The sequence below is a fragment of the Leiobunum rupestre genome, chromosome 11 (genome assembly GCF_980474605.1).
Source record: "Leiobunum rupestre chromosome 11, qqLeiRupe1.1.hap1, whole genome shotgun sequence".
Taxonomy (NCBI): domain Eukaryota; kingdom Metazoa; phylum Arthropoda; class Arachnida; order Opiliones; family Sclerosomatidae; genus Leiobunum; species Leiobunum rupestre.
Genome location: NC_143394.1, coordinates 18949339 through 18963493, shown reverse-complemented (window position 1 = coordinate 18963493; position 14155 = coordinate 18949339). Strand labels below are relative to the sequence as shown.

At 38.1% G+C, this 14155-nt stretch overlaps 1 protein-coding gene across 1 annotated transcript; it reads left to right on the top strand.

Moving 5' to 3' along the window:
* Positions 1-6044: 6044 nt before the first annotated feature.
* On the top strand, positions 6045-8236 carry LOC149921927 (uncharacterized). The gene is made up of 4 exons (XM_090163639.1): positions 6045-6107; positions 6164-6464; positions 6527-7862; positions 7922-8236. Exons 1-4 carry the CDS (start codon positions 6105-6107, stop codon positions 8097-8099), a joined length of 1818 nt encoding a protein of 605 aa, XP_090019765.1. The 5' UTR covers positions 6045-6104; the 3' UTR covers positions 8100-8236.
* Positions 8237-14155: the final 5919 nt, after the last annotated feature.

Sequence of the window (14155 nt, the reverse complement as noted above, 5' to 3'; positions counted from 1 at the left end):
TACTTATTGTTATTATGTTACTTATGGTAATAGTAAGTGTAGGGAGCAGTTGGCTCGCGTGACATGAAGGGCTTGCCACCACCTTTCTCACGCAATTGCACCCGGCCACCTGAATTAATGGCTTTAAAAGTCGCTCCATGACTTAGGCCGAAGGTGGTGTCTTGGCTATTAACCTAGCTGTTCATTATTATTATCATGTAATGGCATTTAATGTTACTAACAAGGAGACGACCCGAGGTGTAACGCACCGATTTAGTTCAAACTCGGGGGTTTGGTAGACCTTCGTGTAACTTGAAAAACCCTAAAGGAAATTTATTCGATGGGCAACCGTTTTGCCATGGCAACCAAAAATGTTTTTGACAACACAAAATGGAAATTTTCCCATTGAAAATAACATGGGAATCTGACCAATTTAAAGGGTATCAATAGGCTAAGTAAGCTTAAGCCTAGGGCCTGGAACTGGCTAGGCTAGAGCGAGGTCAGAGTGGCCTCTAATAATGTTCAAGTCTAGGGAACCGGGTGGCAGGCCCGTACGCAGCCGCCAAAACTCGGGGGTGCTTAAATTCTTTTTGGGGGTGCTAATTTTTATCTCCCCACCTATGAAATTAGTAAATATACTAATCCGGTTGTAGCCCTAAAATATCCGTCAAAACATTTTTGATAAGCTGGTTCAATATTTCTACAATTGAAAAGTTTTTCTGGTGCAGTGAGACGCGCGAAAGCAATTTTCAAAAACTTTAGTAAAATGGTTTCAAATATTTATTAATACTAGCTCTCTAGTAAAAGTAATTTTCCTTTTTGATTAATATACCAATATTTTAGATAATATCTTTCGGTAATTGAGCAAGCGATTTTTTTTGGTCAGTCGGATTGGGGATGCTCAAGTACTCATTTGGGGGCGCTGAGCATCCCCTGGCGCCCCCCCCCCCCCCCGTGTACGGGCCTGCCGGGTGGTAGTTAATAGGAATTATTCATGCCGATATAAATATCATCCAACAGTACCATTGGAATGCATAAATTGTTCATGATTGATTTCCACGAGAACCAACATAGGATTTACATATCATGAGTACTAATTCGTGAGTTCAACAGTAGATGTTGTAAAATTATTAGCGGTTTAAATCTGTAAATTGGACGGCAAGGTCACTGTTTTAAAAACATTTAAAGGCTTTCCATTTTTCTTAACCGAATAGTGGCGAATACATTTATAAAATTACGTTAAATATGAAAAATATATAATTTAATAAAAATATGTTTTCAGTCGTCTATTGTAAAAATCCTAATATAGGTATAATTTTAATTACAGAGTACGCGAGAGTGTTGTTTTGTTTAAGAATTGGAACGCAACATCATGTTAGGGATGTTTTTAGTTTACTTCAATTAAAAAGAAATATGTTTGTCAGTTTCAGACGCTAACACGTCGCTGGTTCTAATTACGCACAATTATAATCATTCTGATTCTCGTTCTAATTTCTAATCGCGATATATTCATACTAATCACGATATAATCATTTCAATCAGGATTTAATCCTTTTAATCCGATTTAATCATTTCAATCAGGATTTAATCCTTTTAATCCGATTTAATCATTTCAATCAGGATTTAATCCTTTTAATCCGATTTAATCATTTCAATCAGGATTTAATCCTTTTAATCCGATTTAATCATTTCAATCAGGATTTAATCCTTTTAATCCGATTTAATCATTTCAATCAGGATTTAATCCTTTTAATCCGATTTAATCATTTCAATCAGGATTTAATCCTTTTAATCCGATTTAATCATTTCAATCAGGATTTAATCCTTTTAATCCGATTTAATCATTTCAATCAGGATTTAATCCTTTTAATCCGATTTAATCATTTCAATCAGGATTTAATCCTTTTAATCCGATTTCAACATTTAATCATGATTAAATCAGATTTAAACATTCTAGAAGGGTCACGTTTCAAACGATTAATATTAGCTGGTTAGGAAGATTAATACTTCTCTCTTAAGAGATCTATATACTCGCTGATCATTTTGGGCCGCGATGTGGTACATCAAATAAACTATTTATCGTGTTAACAGATTCCAGCTTGCAAATTAATGCAGAGGTGTACCGATAAGGGGGCAGAGGGGACATGTTGAACCGGGCCCAGCTCTAGAGGTCTTCTGGAGGGGCGCCAAAAGGCCCAACATTATTTTACCTATATACGTTGCTTATATTCCAATTTTCCTAAAGGTCCTTGTGATGCGTTTGACATTTCGAATTAATGTGCACGAAGAATAGTATTTAACAGTCTTAATGACAGAACACTGTAGAAGCACGAACTCATCTGGAATTTAATCAGTATACAGTATATAATTATCAGTAGAATAGAACCAACGATAAATGAATATTTATTGAAAAGAGCACTAGCTAATAGTTATTTTACTACAGAGAATAATCAATCGCAACGCTTTTTCATTTAATCTGTGTATTCCGTACTTTAAGATAATTAACGAGCTTAATATAAGCCACCAAATAGTTTCTTAACTTCACGCAGAAAAATCCATTACAAGGATTTCTCAATCAACCGGCTCTCCAGAAGTAAAAGCGCCAAAAGTAACCTCCCATGCTCTCCAAGAAGAAATAATTACAACCAACACAACATTCCGAGGACACCAATAGAGTCTATATTATGTACCATCAGTAACATAATAACATAAGTATAACACTTCCTATGGTTTTAATGCTAATTTTCCGACATTAACATTTTTCGACACTGACACTTTCTTCCAGCTAATACTTGAAGTCGCAACCTAACTGAGTAGCATATTATCGTCCTTGGTAGGAGTATATAATGCCTTGAGCATATTAGACACTAGGGGGCCCTGTGCCGAAAACTTTGATCCCTTAATAGTTCTGAATATCAGTTCGGGGATGCTTTCGGAGTTGAGCCTCAAGGGGGGTGCTGCTAAGATTTCGCTTTCACCAACTAAAGCAAAGTTTGCCAACTCTGGAAAAAGTTGGTGAACAGCCACAAAGCCCCTCGAGATATTAAGTACTTACAAATTTATTTCGATAGACCAATGATTATCCATCTCAGTATTAAGGACACGTTTTCTCAATCACCCTGTTTCTCCCTAAACGTTCTGATTGCGGGAAAAAAGAAGTTAGGGTACAATTAAGCACTAAAAAGTTTCTTTGAAATTAAAACTTTAAACGTAGCTCAAAATATACAAGGCCTAAACTAAAATGTAAAAGAACGTACAATTCTAGAATGAAGAGTTAGGTGTACTACCGCTATACGTGAAATTAGAAGTATATTTAATTTATTTGTATGTATCTCTCTATCTCAACCTTCAAATTCTGGCAGCCATGTCCTATATTGCAATTGTTAGTTGCTTGAAACACGAACCCTCGCAGGCTCTTGGCGGATTTTCTAAACACATTTTCAAATTAAATATACAACGTAAACTTCATCCACGAAGGCTGTTTTGAGTTAATTTTAGTGGGAAGAAGCTTACTATACACTCTTTTTCGCGCCTTTATTTTACGCCTCTTACTTACCTCCCTCTCGTCGGCCATTGCCTCTGCCCTCAGCGGGGAGTCTAGCATCCACTCTTTGGGTATCCGTAATGGAGGATGGGGCTGAAAGGGGGAAAAACAAACATGGACGCGCCCAGGAAAATACCGCGAAAAAAAGTGTATTGGGACTTGGGAGGAACGCTAAAAAGTTGGCAAGCTCGGAAGAATTTGCCCTTGGGCGTATTCACTATTGGACACGGCACTCAACGATATTTCGCCATATTCAAAGCGTCCTCCAGAAAAACCCAATCCCCGTTCTATCCCAACCAGTAGAATATTTTTTATTTTAATTATAATAAATATTACAATTGTTATTGCCTTAAACAAATTTTCGATATCAATAGAACAAAAACCAACTTTAGACTCAAAACGTTAATAAATTAACAAAGCAACAAAATGAGAAATATAATTTTTTTTTAATTATTAGAACCCCCACGAAACGAAAAATATACATTTTATAGACAAAAACCAACCCATTGATATTATAGGTCTTAAACAAAAAGTTGAAGCGAAAACCAAAACTATAACAAGTTGGCAAGATTGCCAAAATATACCTCTCCTCGGAAGAATTTGCCCTTGGGTGTATCAACTACTGGACACGGGAGACGCCTGAATAGTCCCGAAAATGATTATGTCATTTGGGCGAATTCTGATTATTTTACCCAAATTTTATCATTTTACCCAATTTTATCCGATTAACACAATTTTATTCAATTTTATTCATTTTTGGCTGTTTTACTCAATTTTCTCAAATTACCCCCAAATGTTTTTAATTTTACCCCATTTTAGACGATATTAGTTGTTTAACACGATTTAATCCAATTTTAAACATTTTAGGTCATTATACCCAAATTTAGTTTTTTACCCAAAAATTTATAATTTTACCCAATTGTAGCCGATATTAGTTGTTTTAACACAATTTTACTAAATTTTTGTCATTTGAACGAATTTTGATTATTTTACCATTTTACCCAAATTTTATCATTTTACCCCATTTTAGACGATATTAGTTGGTTAAACCCGATTTTATCCAATTTTAAACATTTTAGGTCATTTTACCCAATTTTGGTCTTTTTACCCAATTTTTGTCGATTTCAAAAAAAAAAAATTATTTGACAATACCCTATTTAGGTAAAATTTGCAAATATTCCTTTATTTATCAAATTCAATGAACTTTTCTCAATTTTACCCAAATTTGGTTTAAGTTTACCCAAACTTGATGAATTTAACCCAAAATTGTTCAAATTTAGCATTTTAGTTGAAATTTAAATTTTTTTATTTTTTTTGAGTTTTCAAAAAATTTTCACAGGGTACAGTGAAACCGAGAAAATCCCATGCTTTTTTAAATGTAGATTTTTTCATTTGAAGTTGTCAAAAACATTTTCGGTTGCCATAGCAAAACGAAAGCCCAGCGTAACCTTTCCCTTGGTGAAAATTAATGTTACCCCAAGGTCTACATACCCACCGAGTTTCATCAAAATCGGTGATTTACACCTCGGGTACACTCCTCGTAAGTGGACCACCCACGGGTCCTACCCTTTAAAGGCCTAGGTTTTTTTCTGCCTGTCCCCCTTTAAATTAACTTAGTGGAGTACAAATACCCTGGTGGTAGGCCAACCGCGGAACATGTTGGCCTAATTTAAAGGGGGACAGGCAGAAGAAAACCTAGGCCTTTAACCCCCTTATCTCTGCTGACTACGCTAAAACAAGATTTGACCTTTATAATTTCATACGTAAGACTTTAAAAACTATTAATATACTCTTCCGCTTAAGCTGAGTTTCTATAATTTTCAGTGAAGCGTAACATGTATCGGTGGTTCTGTGGTACAACACCCGCCTGTTACGCCGGTGGACTCGGGATCGCAAATTTATTTAAAGACGTATACCGTGAACATTTGGTGGAAACCCTGCCATCACGTACAATCGCAATTCGCAAAAGAAAATTATACTACACCCAATTCAAATCATCGAACTTTTATTCACACGAACCAACTAGTTGACTCAACTCAAGTTGACTCATCTAGTTGGGTTAAAAAGTTGGCTCGTGTGAAAAGGCCTTTAGTCATGCTCCCGAAATATAAATCAATACATTCTTTTTTATAAAATTATTATTGATGGCCTAAATAAGCCAAAACTATAGTCGGTCTCCAATTTTATAAAAAAAAAATTATTTTGCACAATAAATATCGTTGTTTTTTTTAATGTTTTATTTATTAACATCCGTTGAAACGTACCTCGAACCGGCGAAGGTAGATGTTTCGTTTTAATAGCCTAGCCGTAGATGGATATTTCTCTCGTAATATTTATATCATATACTTCTGGTGAAATTAATTCACACAAATCCCTGGGAACTATGCGTAAAAAATCTTCTTCAACGATAAAATAAAAAAAAATCCTAAAACTATTATACTCCCTAACGAAAGAAGCCTAAAAAACAAATATGAAAACATAATCTTGTACTATAAATAACGAATCATAGTTCGTTTCTAACATCATTAAACGAATTCCTGTCATTTAGTGTGGTAACTAATCTACTAATTATCGACGAGTAATGGTAAATATCGACCTTCATCCGTTGTTCTTTAATAATATATTTTGCGTTCGATACAGGCGAAAATGTCAAAACAACAGCTCTTCAGGGTTGCGTTCCTCATCCTTTTGGTACTTAATCCGTCAGCGTGCGTGGTCTTAAAGCACTTGATGAACCCCATCAAATGGATTCGTGAAAATTTCATTCGGAAGCCCTTGGACAAAGGTGCGGTGGTTCGAGCTTTCGTAGATCCGTTTCCGGATCAAAGAGTCTTAACCGACGCCCAGTTCTTCAAAGCCGCTGACAAGTACATCCCTGGTCCGTCAGTCGATACCTTCACTAAACAACAAGTGGGAACTTCGTTCCTCACTGATAAACAAGGTACGCCCATTATAGGCACTTATTAAAAAAACCAAACTCTTAGTAATTTTTCTTCCTTCCAGGTGTTCAAAAAGCGAACTTAGCGTATTTACTATCCGAACGTTTGCCTGACAGAGTTGCTTTCGATCAACAAAAACTAGCGGAGTACAACGCCACAGTGGGAACGCAATATCCAAAGCCTGATGTAGTTCCGGAACAAGACGATGGGAAAACTGTAGATTTGAACCAAATCCTTTCTCCTAATTTCGTTACCGAGTTGAAGGCGGCTAGTCTGGAGAACCTATTGGAACCCATGATTAAGGAATCCCAGAAGAACAGAGGAGAAGATGGACTCACCGAAAGCAACGCGCAGTTGGACCAAATGTTGCTGGAACGTTTCGGACACTTGAAGGAAGGTCAGCATGTCTACGATGGTGGAAATCTCATCCTGAATCTACCCGCTACATCAGCGGATACTATATCGACCGCCACCAGTAACTCGAAGAAAACCGAACCCAGAGTCGCGTACATAGACTTGTCCGATCTCAAACCTCTACTGACGAACCGCGTCTTGACAGTCTTCACGGGTCTTGGAAGCTACACCGTTCCACTTGGCTACGAAGAAATGATACCCAACGGTACCAACTACATTCCAGATACGTCCGAGGATACTAAGCCCGCGCCCGTGTCCAGTGATGCGTTTGGAGATAAATTGAAGATGGCAGCCAATCAGGGTGACGAATATCGACCACCGAACATGTTGACTCTACACCTTCGACCAGCGGAGACGGTAGAAACTGTGGCGGTGGAGCCTTCCAACAAACAAATATTGGACACTATTGTTAACCGGTTTGAGAAGATTGCAGCCATGTCCGTCAATAGAGCACCAAAGGAATCAAATGATGTTTTGGTTGCAGTTGATGAGCTTGCAGTAACGGAAGCGTTCGATAAAGTGGACCTACCCCCAGCGTGGGGAGCTTCAACGCCTAGGAGGGCTCTCTATCAGCCACTGACTCCGGTTTACACAGCCACGACAGCTCCGCAAACAATCCACCCTTACGATGGAAATCTACCTCAACCTGTTTATGGTCAACCAGAAGTCCACGAAACTGAGATCTCTGCCACCCCAGCGACCGATGATGACGTGAAGCATCATATGTTCAAGGAACAAGTTCTGGGTTTGCAGAGTGTGACAAATAAGACGGTTCAAAACTCGACCTTGACCAACAAGACGGAAGCCGATATCGAGAAATTACAGAACGCCATAGTTAGTCGTATTCATGGGGGCATGGAAGGCTACTTTCAACACGTCAAGGACAACCACGACGACCAAAACTGCATATCTCTAATGATATGCGAGATGTCCGCTGATCCTCCAAGCTACGGTGTCTTTGGAAATAACACGGCGAGATACTTCAGGTACGCCATTTACTTTCCATTTGACCACCTTTTCGACTGCGGTTCTTCGTCTCTTTCAGGGAGTCCACGTTTCCAACGAAAGACTTAGCCAGTAATTACTACAAAAGGTTGGCTTTGATGGCTGAGGAGCACCGAGATGTGCAAAGATGTCGATCATCGTTCAAGGAGTGCCTGCTGTCCAGTCTGCAGCTGGTGGAGTTGGGAAGAGGGCTTATGTTCGATATCGTCCTCGATTAATTCCTCATCCCAGAACTGAGAAAGGTCTTGGGACTTATTTATTACACTTGTTTTTAAATTCATCTCATTTTTTGAATATTTTGTACAAATGTTATTCCTTATATCGCGCATTAAAATCTTTCAAACATTTTAAAAAATCTTGTTTTCAAAGACCTTCTTAAAACCTATGAATTAAAATTTAGGTTTAATTGCAATTTATTTCAGCTTTTGGGACGAGCAAAGTTTTCAGTGGAAGCTTCTTATTTGAGCTTACTCCTGAAATAACGCCATTTGGTTCCATGACTTAAATGTCAATTCAGTTTTTCGAAATAGCATTTATTCTATCTTCGATTTTATGTCAAAATATTTTAAATTTAAGAGCGATGCGAGCTCTTCTACTAGACTCAATCTTTATTAAGCTTAGTTCAAAAAACATTTTACCATATTGCAATAAATGTTCCTATGAGATAAAATGAATACAAATTTAACAAGTTCGCCAAAGAAGGCAATAATATTATTTCGTTGCACTTTTACCATTTAATCCGGGCAATATAATCAAAGCCTTAAATTTGCGCGATATTTCCGGTTATAGAATAGACAGTTGGAAGATAAAATCCTTGGTTCTCAGTCACCTAAATACGTAACTAACTAAAAGAAATTTTGAAGGTTCTTTTGGGTTTTGCGTTGGATAAAACCAAACCCTGAAAATATTTAACAGCTTGTGACGAAATAATTAATACATTCATATACATGATTAAAATGATAGTGTAGTTAGATTTGGGTCTAGGCGATTTTGTTTACTTCAATGGAAATCGTCGCCAGCCTAGTTGTCGTCACTTAGACTTTCCCAATTCTTTAAGTGTAGGGAGCTGTGGCATGAAGGGCTTGCCATCCAAGGTTCTTAAATCGTGCATGCTTGACACCACCCTCCTACGCATTGTAACCCGGCCACCTGAATTAATGGCTTTAAAAGTCGCTTGATGACTTATGCCTATGGTGGTGCCTTGGGTATATAGCCTAGCTGATTATTATTATTATTATTAATTAATCTTTATACCGCTGTATCAGCTCATAGTCGCCTAATAAGACGTAAGTTCAGTTTATTCGACTTTAGCGAACCAGAGCTCTGAGTAATAAGTTGGGGTTACGTAACCGTAGGGTTTTAATTAATAGTGCTAGGCAGTAATATTAAACCGTAACTTAGCTTACACTCTTCAGGCCTACCTTTTAAACTCACATTTGAGTATTTTGTATGTTACATTCTAATTGCCAGTGTATTAATGGAACCACCTATGGACTGCATTGTAAAGGATGATAAAATTAGCGTATATACTAATCTCCACCCCCTATCCGTTGCTATGCAACTCGTTTTTAAATTTTTAATATTTAGGCTGAGTTTCTCTATTCGGTGTAATAGTCGCGAGCCAGATTTCCCGCACGGTACTGACTTGGACTAATTAACACAGGGACGTTTCGGCTTCCCTAAAACGTAAACCACACTTAGGGTCATCTCTCTACTGGCGAAAAAAATGCGTTACTTACTCTGCGCAAGCGCGAAGGCGTCACACGGAGCGACCCTGTTAGGTAGCGTCCTCTGTTGGCATTCGCCTGTCAATTTTTAAGCGGTCGGCCTAATAAGAAATAATATCTTTAATAGCTACGAGGTGGCGTAGCTTACGTTCAAGATTTGAAGTTTTTAGCATGGCCACTCCGTGTGACACTTTCGCACTTACGCAGTAACTGTTAAGCATATTTTTCCCGATAGAGGAATGAGGCTAACCGGGTCGCGCGCTTTGCTGGGAATTTCAGTAGCACCGAAACGTCCCTATGTTAATTAGTCCAAGGTACTGACGAGTCCCAAATATTAGGAAACCGGTCTACCGTTGGAATTTCTGGCTATTTAATTTAATTTAATTATTCACTCGAAGATCTATTTGGTCCGAGTTTCGGGTTTTTGTTTGCTCGAAGACCTATCGGTACTAGCTATTAGTAAGTTTATAAATTTCATCAAATTTGTTTAGGGTTTAGCTTTATTTTCCCTTTTCTTAATGGACTAATCTACTTATTCGCTAATTTTATCAGTGTATTAAATGTCTTTTAATATCTTTATCGAAATTCTTCGTTATCTATTCCCATACTCGTAATGATTAGATTAATTAGAAAACCGTTAGCGAACTTCACTAGGCTGGTTACCGATCAGTTTACTTAAGGGTAACCGGGAAGTAAGCTACAAGCTACCAAATACAATTTAATCAAAAGCGTCTCAAATACTTTTATTCGACTACGCATAACCTTAGTCAAAGCAACCATTACCGCTCGGTGATCTGGCGCGAGATTCGTTTGGCAATAAGGGAGAAAGGAAGAGGGTTGGTTGAGAATGAATAGGATTCTCAATCAAAATTTTATGACATAAAAACATTAAATATAAAACACTAAAATATACACTAAACTAGCAACACTATTTCAAAGATTAAGATATACACTCAAATCGTGAAGGGGGCGAGTAATAAGATTAGTATCTTAAAGGGAATATAACCTGCAAATAAATCTTTATGGAAGACCCCTTCAATTTTTCAAATTTCATGTACAGTGGCGCCAAACATTTTTAAAGCCAAAAGCAAGAGCGACCAGAGCTGCAAACGTTGGTGTTCCATACCAAGCGCCTGAGGTTATATTCCCTTTAATATCAAATTAGATACGAAACGTTTCGTATTATTGGTGTTTTCTTTTAGGGGTTTTGTAATATTATGGGTTATCTTTAGGTTTGGTTCTTAACATAAGGGTGACCTTTAAGCAATCAATTCTATGTTAATAATAATCAGCTAGGCTAATACCCTTGGCACCACCTTAGGCCAAAGTCATCAAGCGACTTTTAAAGTCATTAATTCAGGTGGCCGGGTTACAAGGCGTATTAGGGGGGTGGCAAGCCAACAGTTCCCTACATTAACTAGTTTTTATGGAAGGGGAAACCAAAGAACTCGGTAAAAACCAAAGACTATATAAGCTATCGCTATTTACGAATACTTGTTCGTCCCCGCCTTTTCATCACTTAAAACGTTTTTAGAATTTGAAAGCCAGTAGGTGGGACGAAAATATACGATAAAAATAAATTTTACAACCAAATCAATTAAAAATAACTGCCCATTTAAAGTATTATAAACCATTGATAGATGGCAGTGAAGTGCACCTTTTTTAGTTCCTGCCGCGAATACTATGTGGCGCTAGGTGTTAAATTGTCAACCTTTCTACGATACGTAGACGCCAGTCTATGTAGCGATAGCTTATATAGTCTTTGGTCATCACTGGTTATTTTCGGCTCGTCAGTTTGCTTTTCTCTGGGACGTTGTAGCACTTCGTTACGGTACGATTGGGGGTCCGGATTGCGCAAGATGCTCACACACGTGGTTTTGGTTTCGCGGGCGTGGGATTTGACAGTTCGATTCGATTACGGCACGGGACACGGATTACGGCAAGACATGGACCGGATTACGGCAAGGACGTCCGGATTTCTACGTCGAACTTCAAGACGGGGGAGTTGGCGGGGATGTAGATACGTCAAGGGTTTTGATTCTGGAGTTTCCGGCTAGGCGTTGGAAAGGATCTTTGATGTCAGATGGCTTTGGATGGAATCAGCTGATTGGTTTTCATGGGCAATTTGGTATATCGCCATGGAATTGCGAGGGCCTGGTCCGGTGAGGCGAGGGTGATCTGGGTCCCTTTCTTTCCGGACTTCTAGCGGCGGTACATCATGGGTCCCGCTGGACTTCCGGGTAGCTTATTCGTCTTGTTCCTTTTTCATTCCGGTTCGCAATGCCTTTTTTCGGTCTTGTTCCTCGGTTTTGTTTAACGAATATGGGGCGGAGTTCAAATAAAAATAATTGGTGACTTCACTTTTTCCAGTGGTCATTGGCTGGTTGGTTTCACGTGGTTGCGGGGGTTTCAGAGGTCTTTCCATTACTTTTGTTTTTGAAGAAAACATCCGGGGTTGAAATTTGGCCCTTGACAACGGATATAAGCGGGGGTATCGGTTTCTATCTTGGAGTAGGCCAAACTCGCTTCTCTGGTCTCTTTAGGGTTACCTGGACGCCTGAACGGAGAATAGCCACTCGGAAATATATCCATGGAGTCGCGGTCCGCTGAGGGTATTAAGTAGTTAAAGTAGACCTTGCCCGGGCGCACCTCGTGATTGTTGAAGGTCTTTTATGCGTCCACGCCAGCAAGTCTACGTACGTTGGGAAATACTGAGCCACGAAGAGGAAAGCTTTTAATTAGCACCACCTTGGCGACGGATTAAATATTAGCCTTGTGGAAGGCGGGGATTTAGTTTATAATTTATTTGACCTATACTATTTAAATGATCAACTTAATTTTATGTTTAAGGGCGAGGGTAGATCATTTGCTATGATCCGTATAAATTTCACTTAATTCCAACAGAACGTTCCGAAGTTGTTTAATTTTAATTTTAATGTTAATTGTAAATTAATTTAGTCAATTTGGGATAATTGTTATCGGTTGGGGGTGACGATTTCCGTTCTTTTGATGTATCTTGCGTATTGATTAATTAATCGTTACTATAAAAAGGGGGCTTTTAACATAAATATTGTAACAAGATGGTCAAAACCAGTAATTTTCTAGAAGGAGAGGATTTTTATATATAAGAGAATCATGTGGCGTATTTAAATAACACTAGTAACAAAAGTAAATAAAAAAATAAGTATGCCTGAGGAGAAGGTGAACCTGAAGGGTTACAACTACCAGCAAATAAGGATCTATAAATAAACCAAGCATTAGAATTACACCCAAAGAAGTAATGTATAAGATTCCCTATTATAATTTATTCTTACCTGTAAAGTTGCTAAGAGTGGCTGGCTTATTTTAGTGTTTCGTAAATCGTGATTGTGGTTAGGCCTTGGCTCTGACATTTATCCTTTTTGGTTGATGTATAGGTTCTTCTATATTTTTAGTTCGCTTGCCACTAACTGATTTCTTAATTGTTGATTCACGAGTCTGAAATGACTTATTTAAATTATCTTTTATATAAAAATTACATCGTGTTTCCTTATTAACACCACTGCCACCTCGGTAGATTCCCGCCATTTTATTTTTAATAAAAAAATCCTCCGATGTCGACATCTGGTACTATTTTTATTTTAAAAAACGTCATGATTTTAAGAACGAATGAATAGCGACCGTAGTGACGCGCGGTTTTTGAACTGTCGCGGAATGATGTATCATTAAAATAACATGGGAAGTTGAATACTTTCCCCGAAGGGGTTTATTATAAACTTCTGGTGTTAGTAGTAAACATCCCAATTGCAAATTCAATTGACGGATTTTGAAATGACGTTTTAGCGCGCGACACTACCCGTACATGTCTTGGGCACACAGCCTTCTTTGCGTGCTTTTTTGACCATAACATGTAGAGGTATTTTCACGCGCAAAATGAATTTTAAAAGCCGTCAATTTGGGTACGCGAAGGGTAAAAATAAAAGCAATTTTAGGGTTAAGCTATACTAAAATACGTAGGTTAAAAGTAACATCAAGAATTTTCACTCAACGCGTTTCGATTTGTTTCTAAACGGTTCGAAACGTTTTCTATCTTGTAGTGTAACCGTAGCTATTAGAGTTGTGTAGGTGTGTGTCACCTACTAGGTTAATTTTAAAGGCTTGGGCTAGTGGGCTCCTATAAAGGATTATGTCGGTTGGGTTTGTACGCTATTTCAATGAACATAATTTATATAAATGATATTTTTACATCACTAAGTTTGCTATTTCAGTTTATATAATAATAATGAGCTACGTAGCGGCAAACGTGAGAAGCTCATAAACTGCTGGACTTTTATCTGCTTAGCAGACGCTTTGTATTTTTATTATGGCAAATCGCCCGCTTAGCAGACAAAAATCCAGCAGTCTATGAACTACACGCGTTTGCCACTACGTGACTCTATGTAAACTATATATACCATACTATATTTCTAAAGGGGGGGGGGGGGTCAGACTCCTTATAGACCTAGGGGCCCAGCATCTCCAAGTCCGGCTCTGTCCACCAGAGACTTCGAATCTTCGATGTTGGAAAA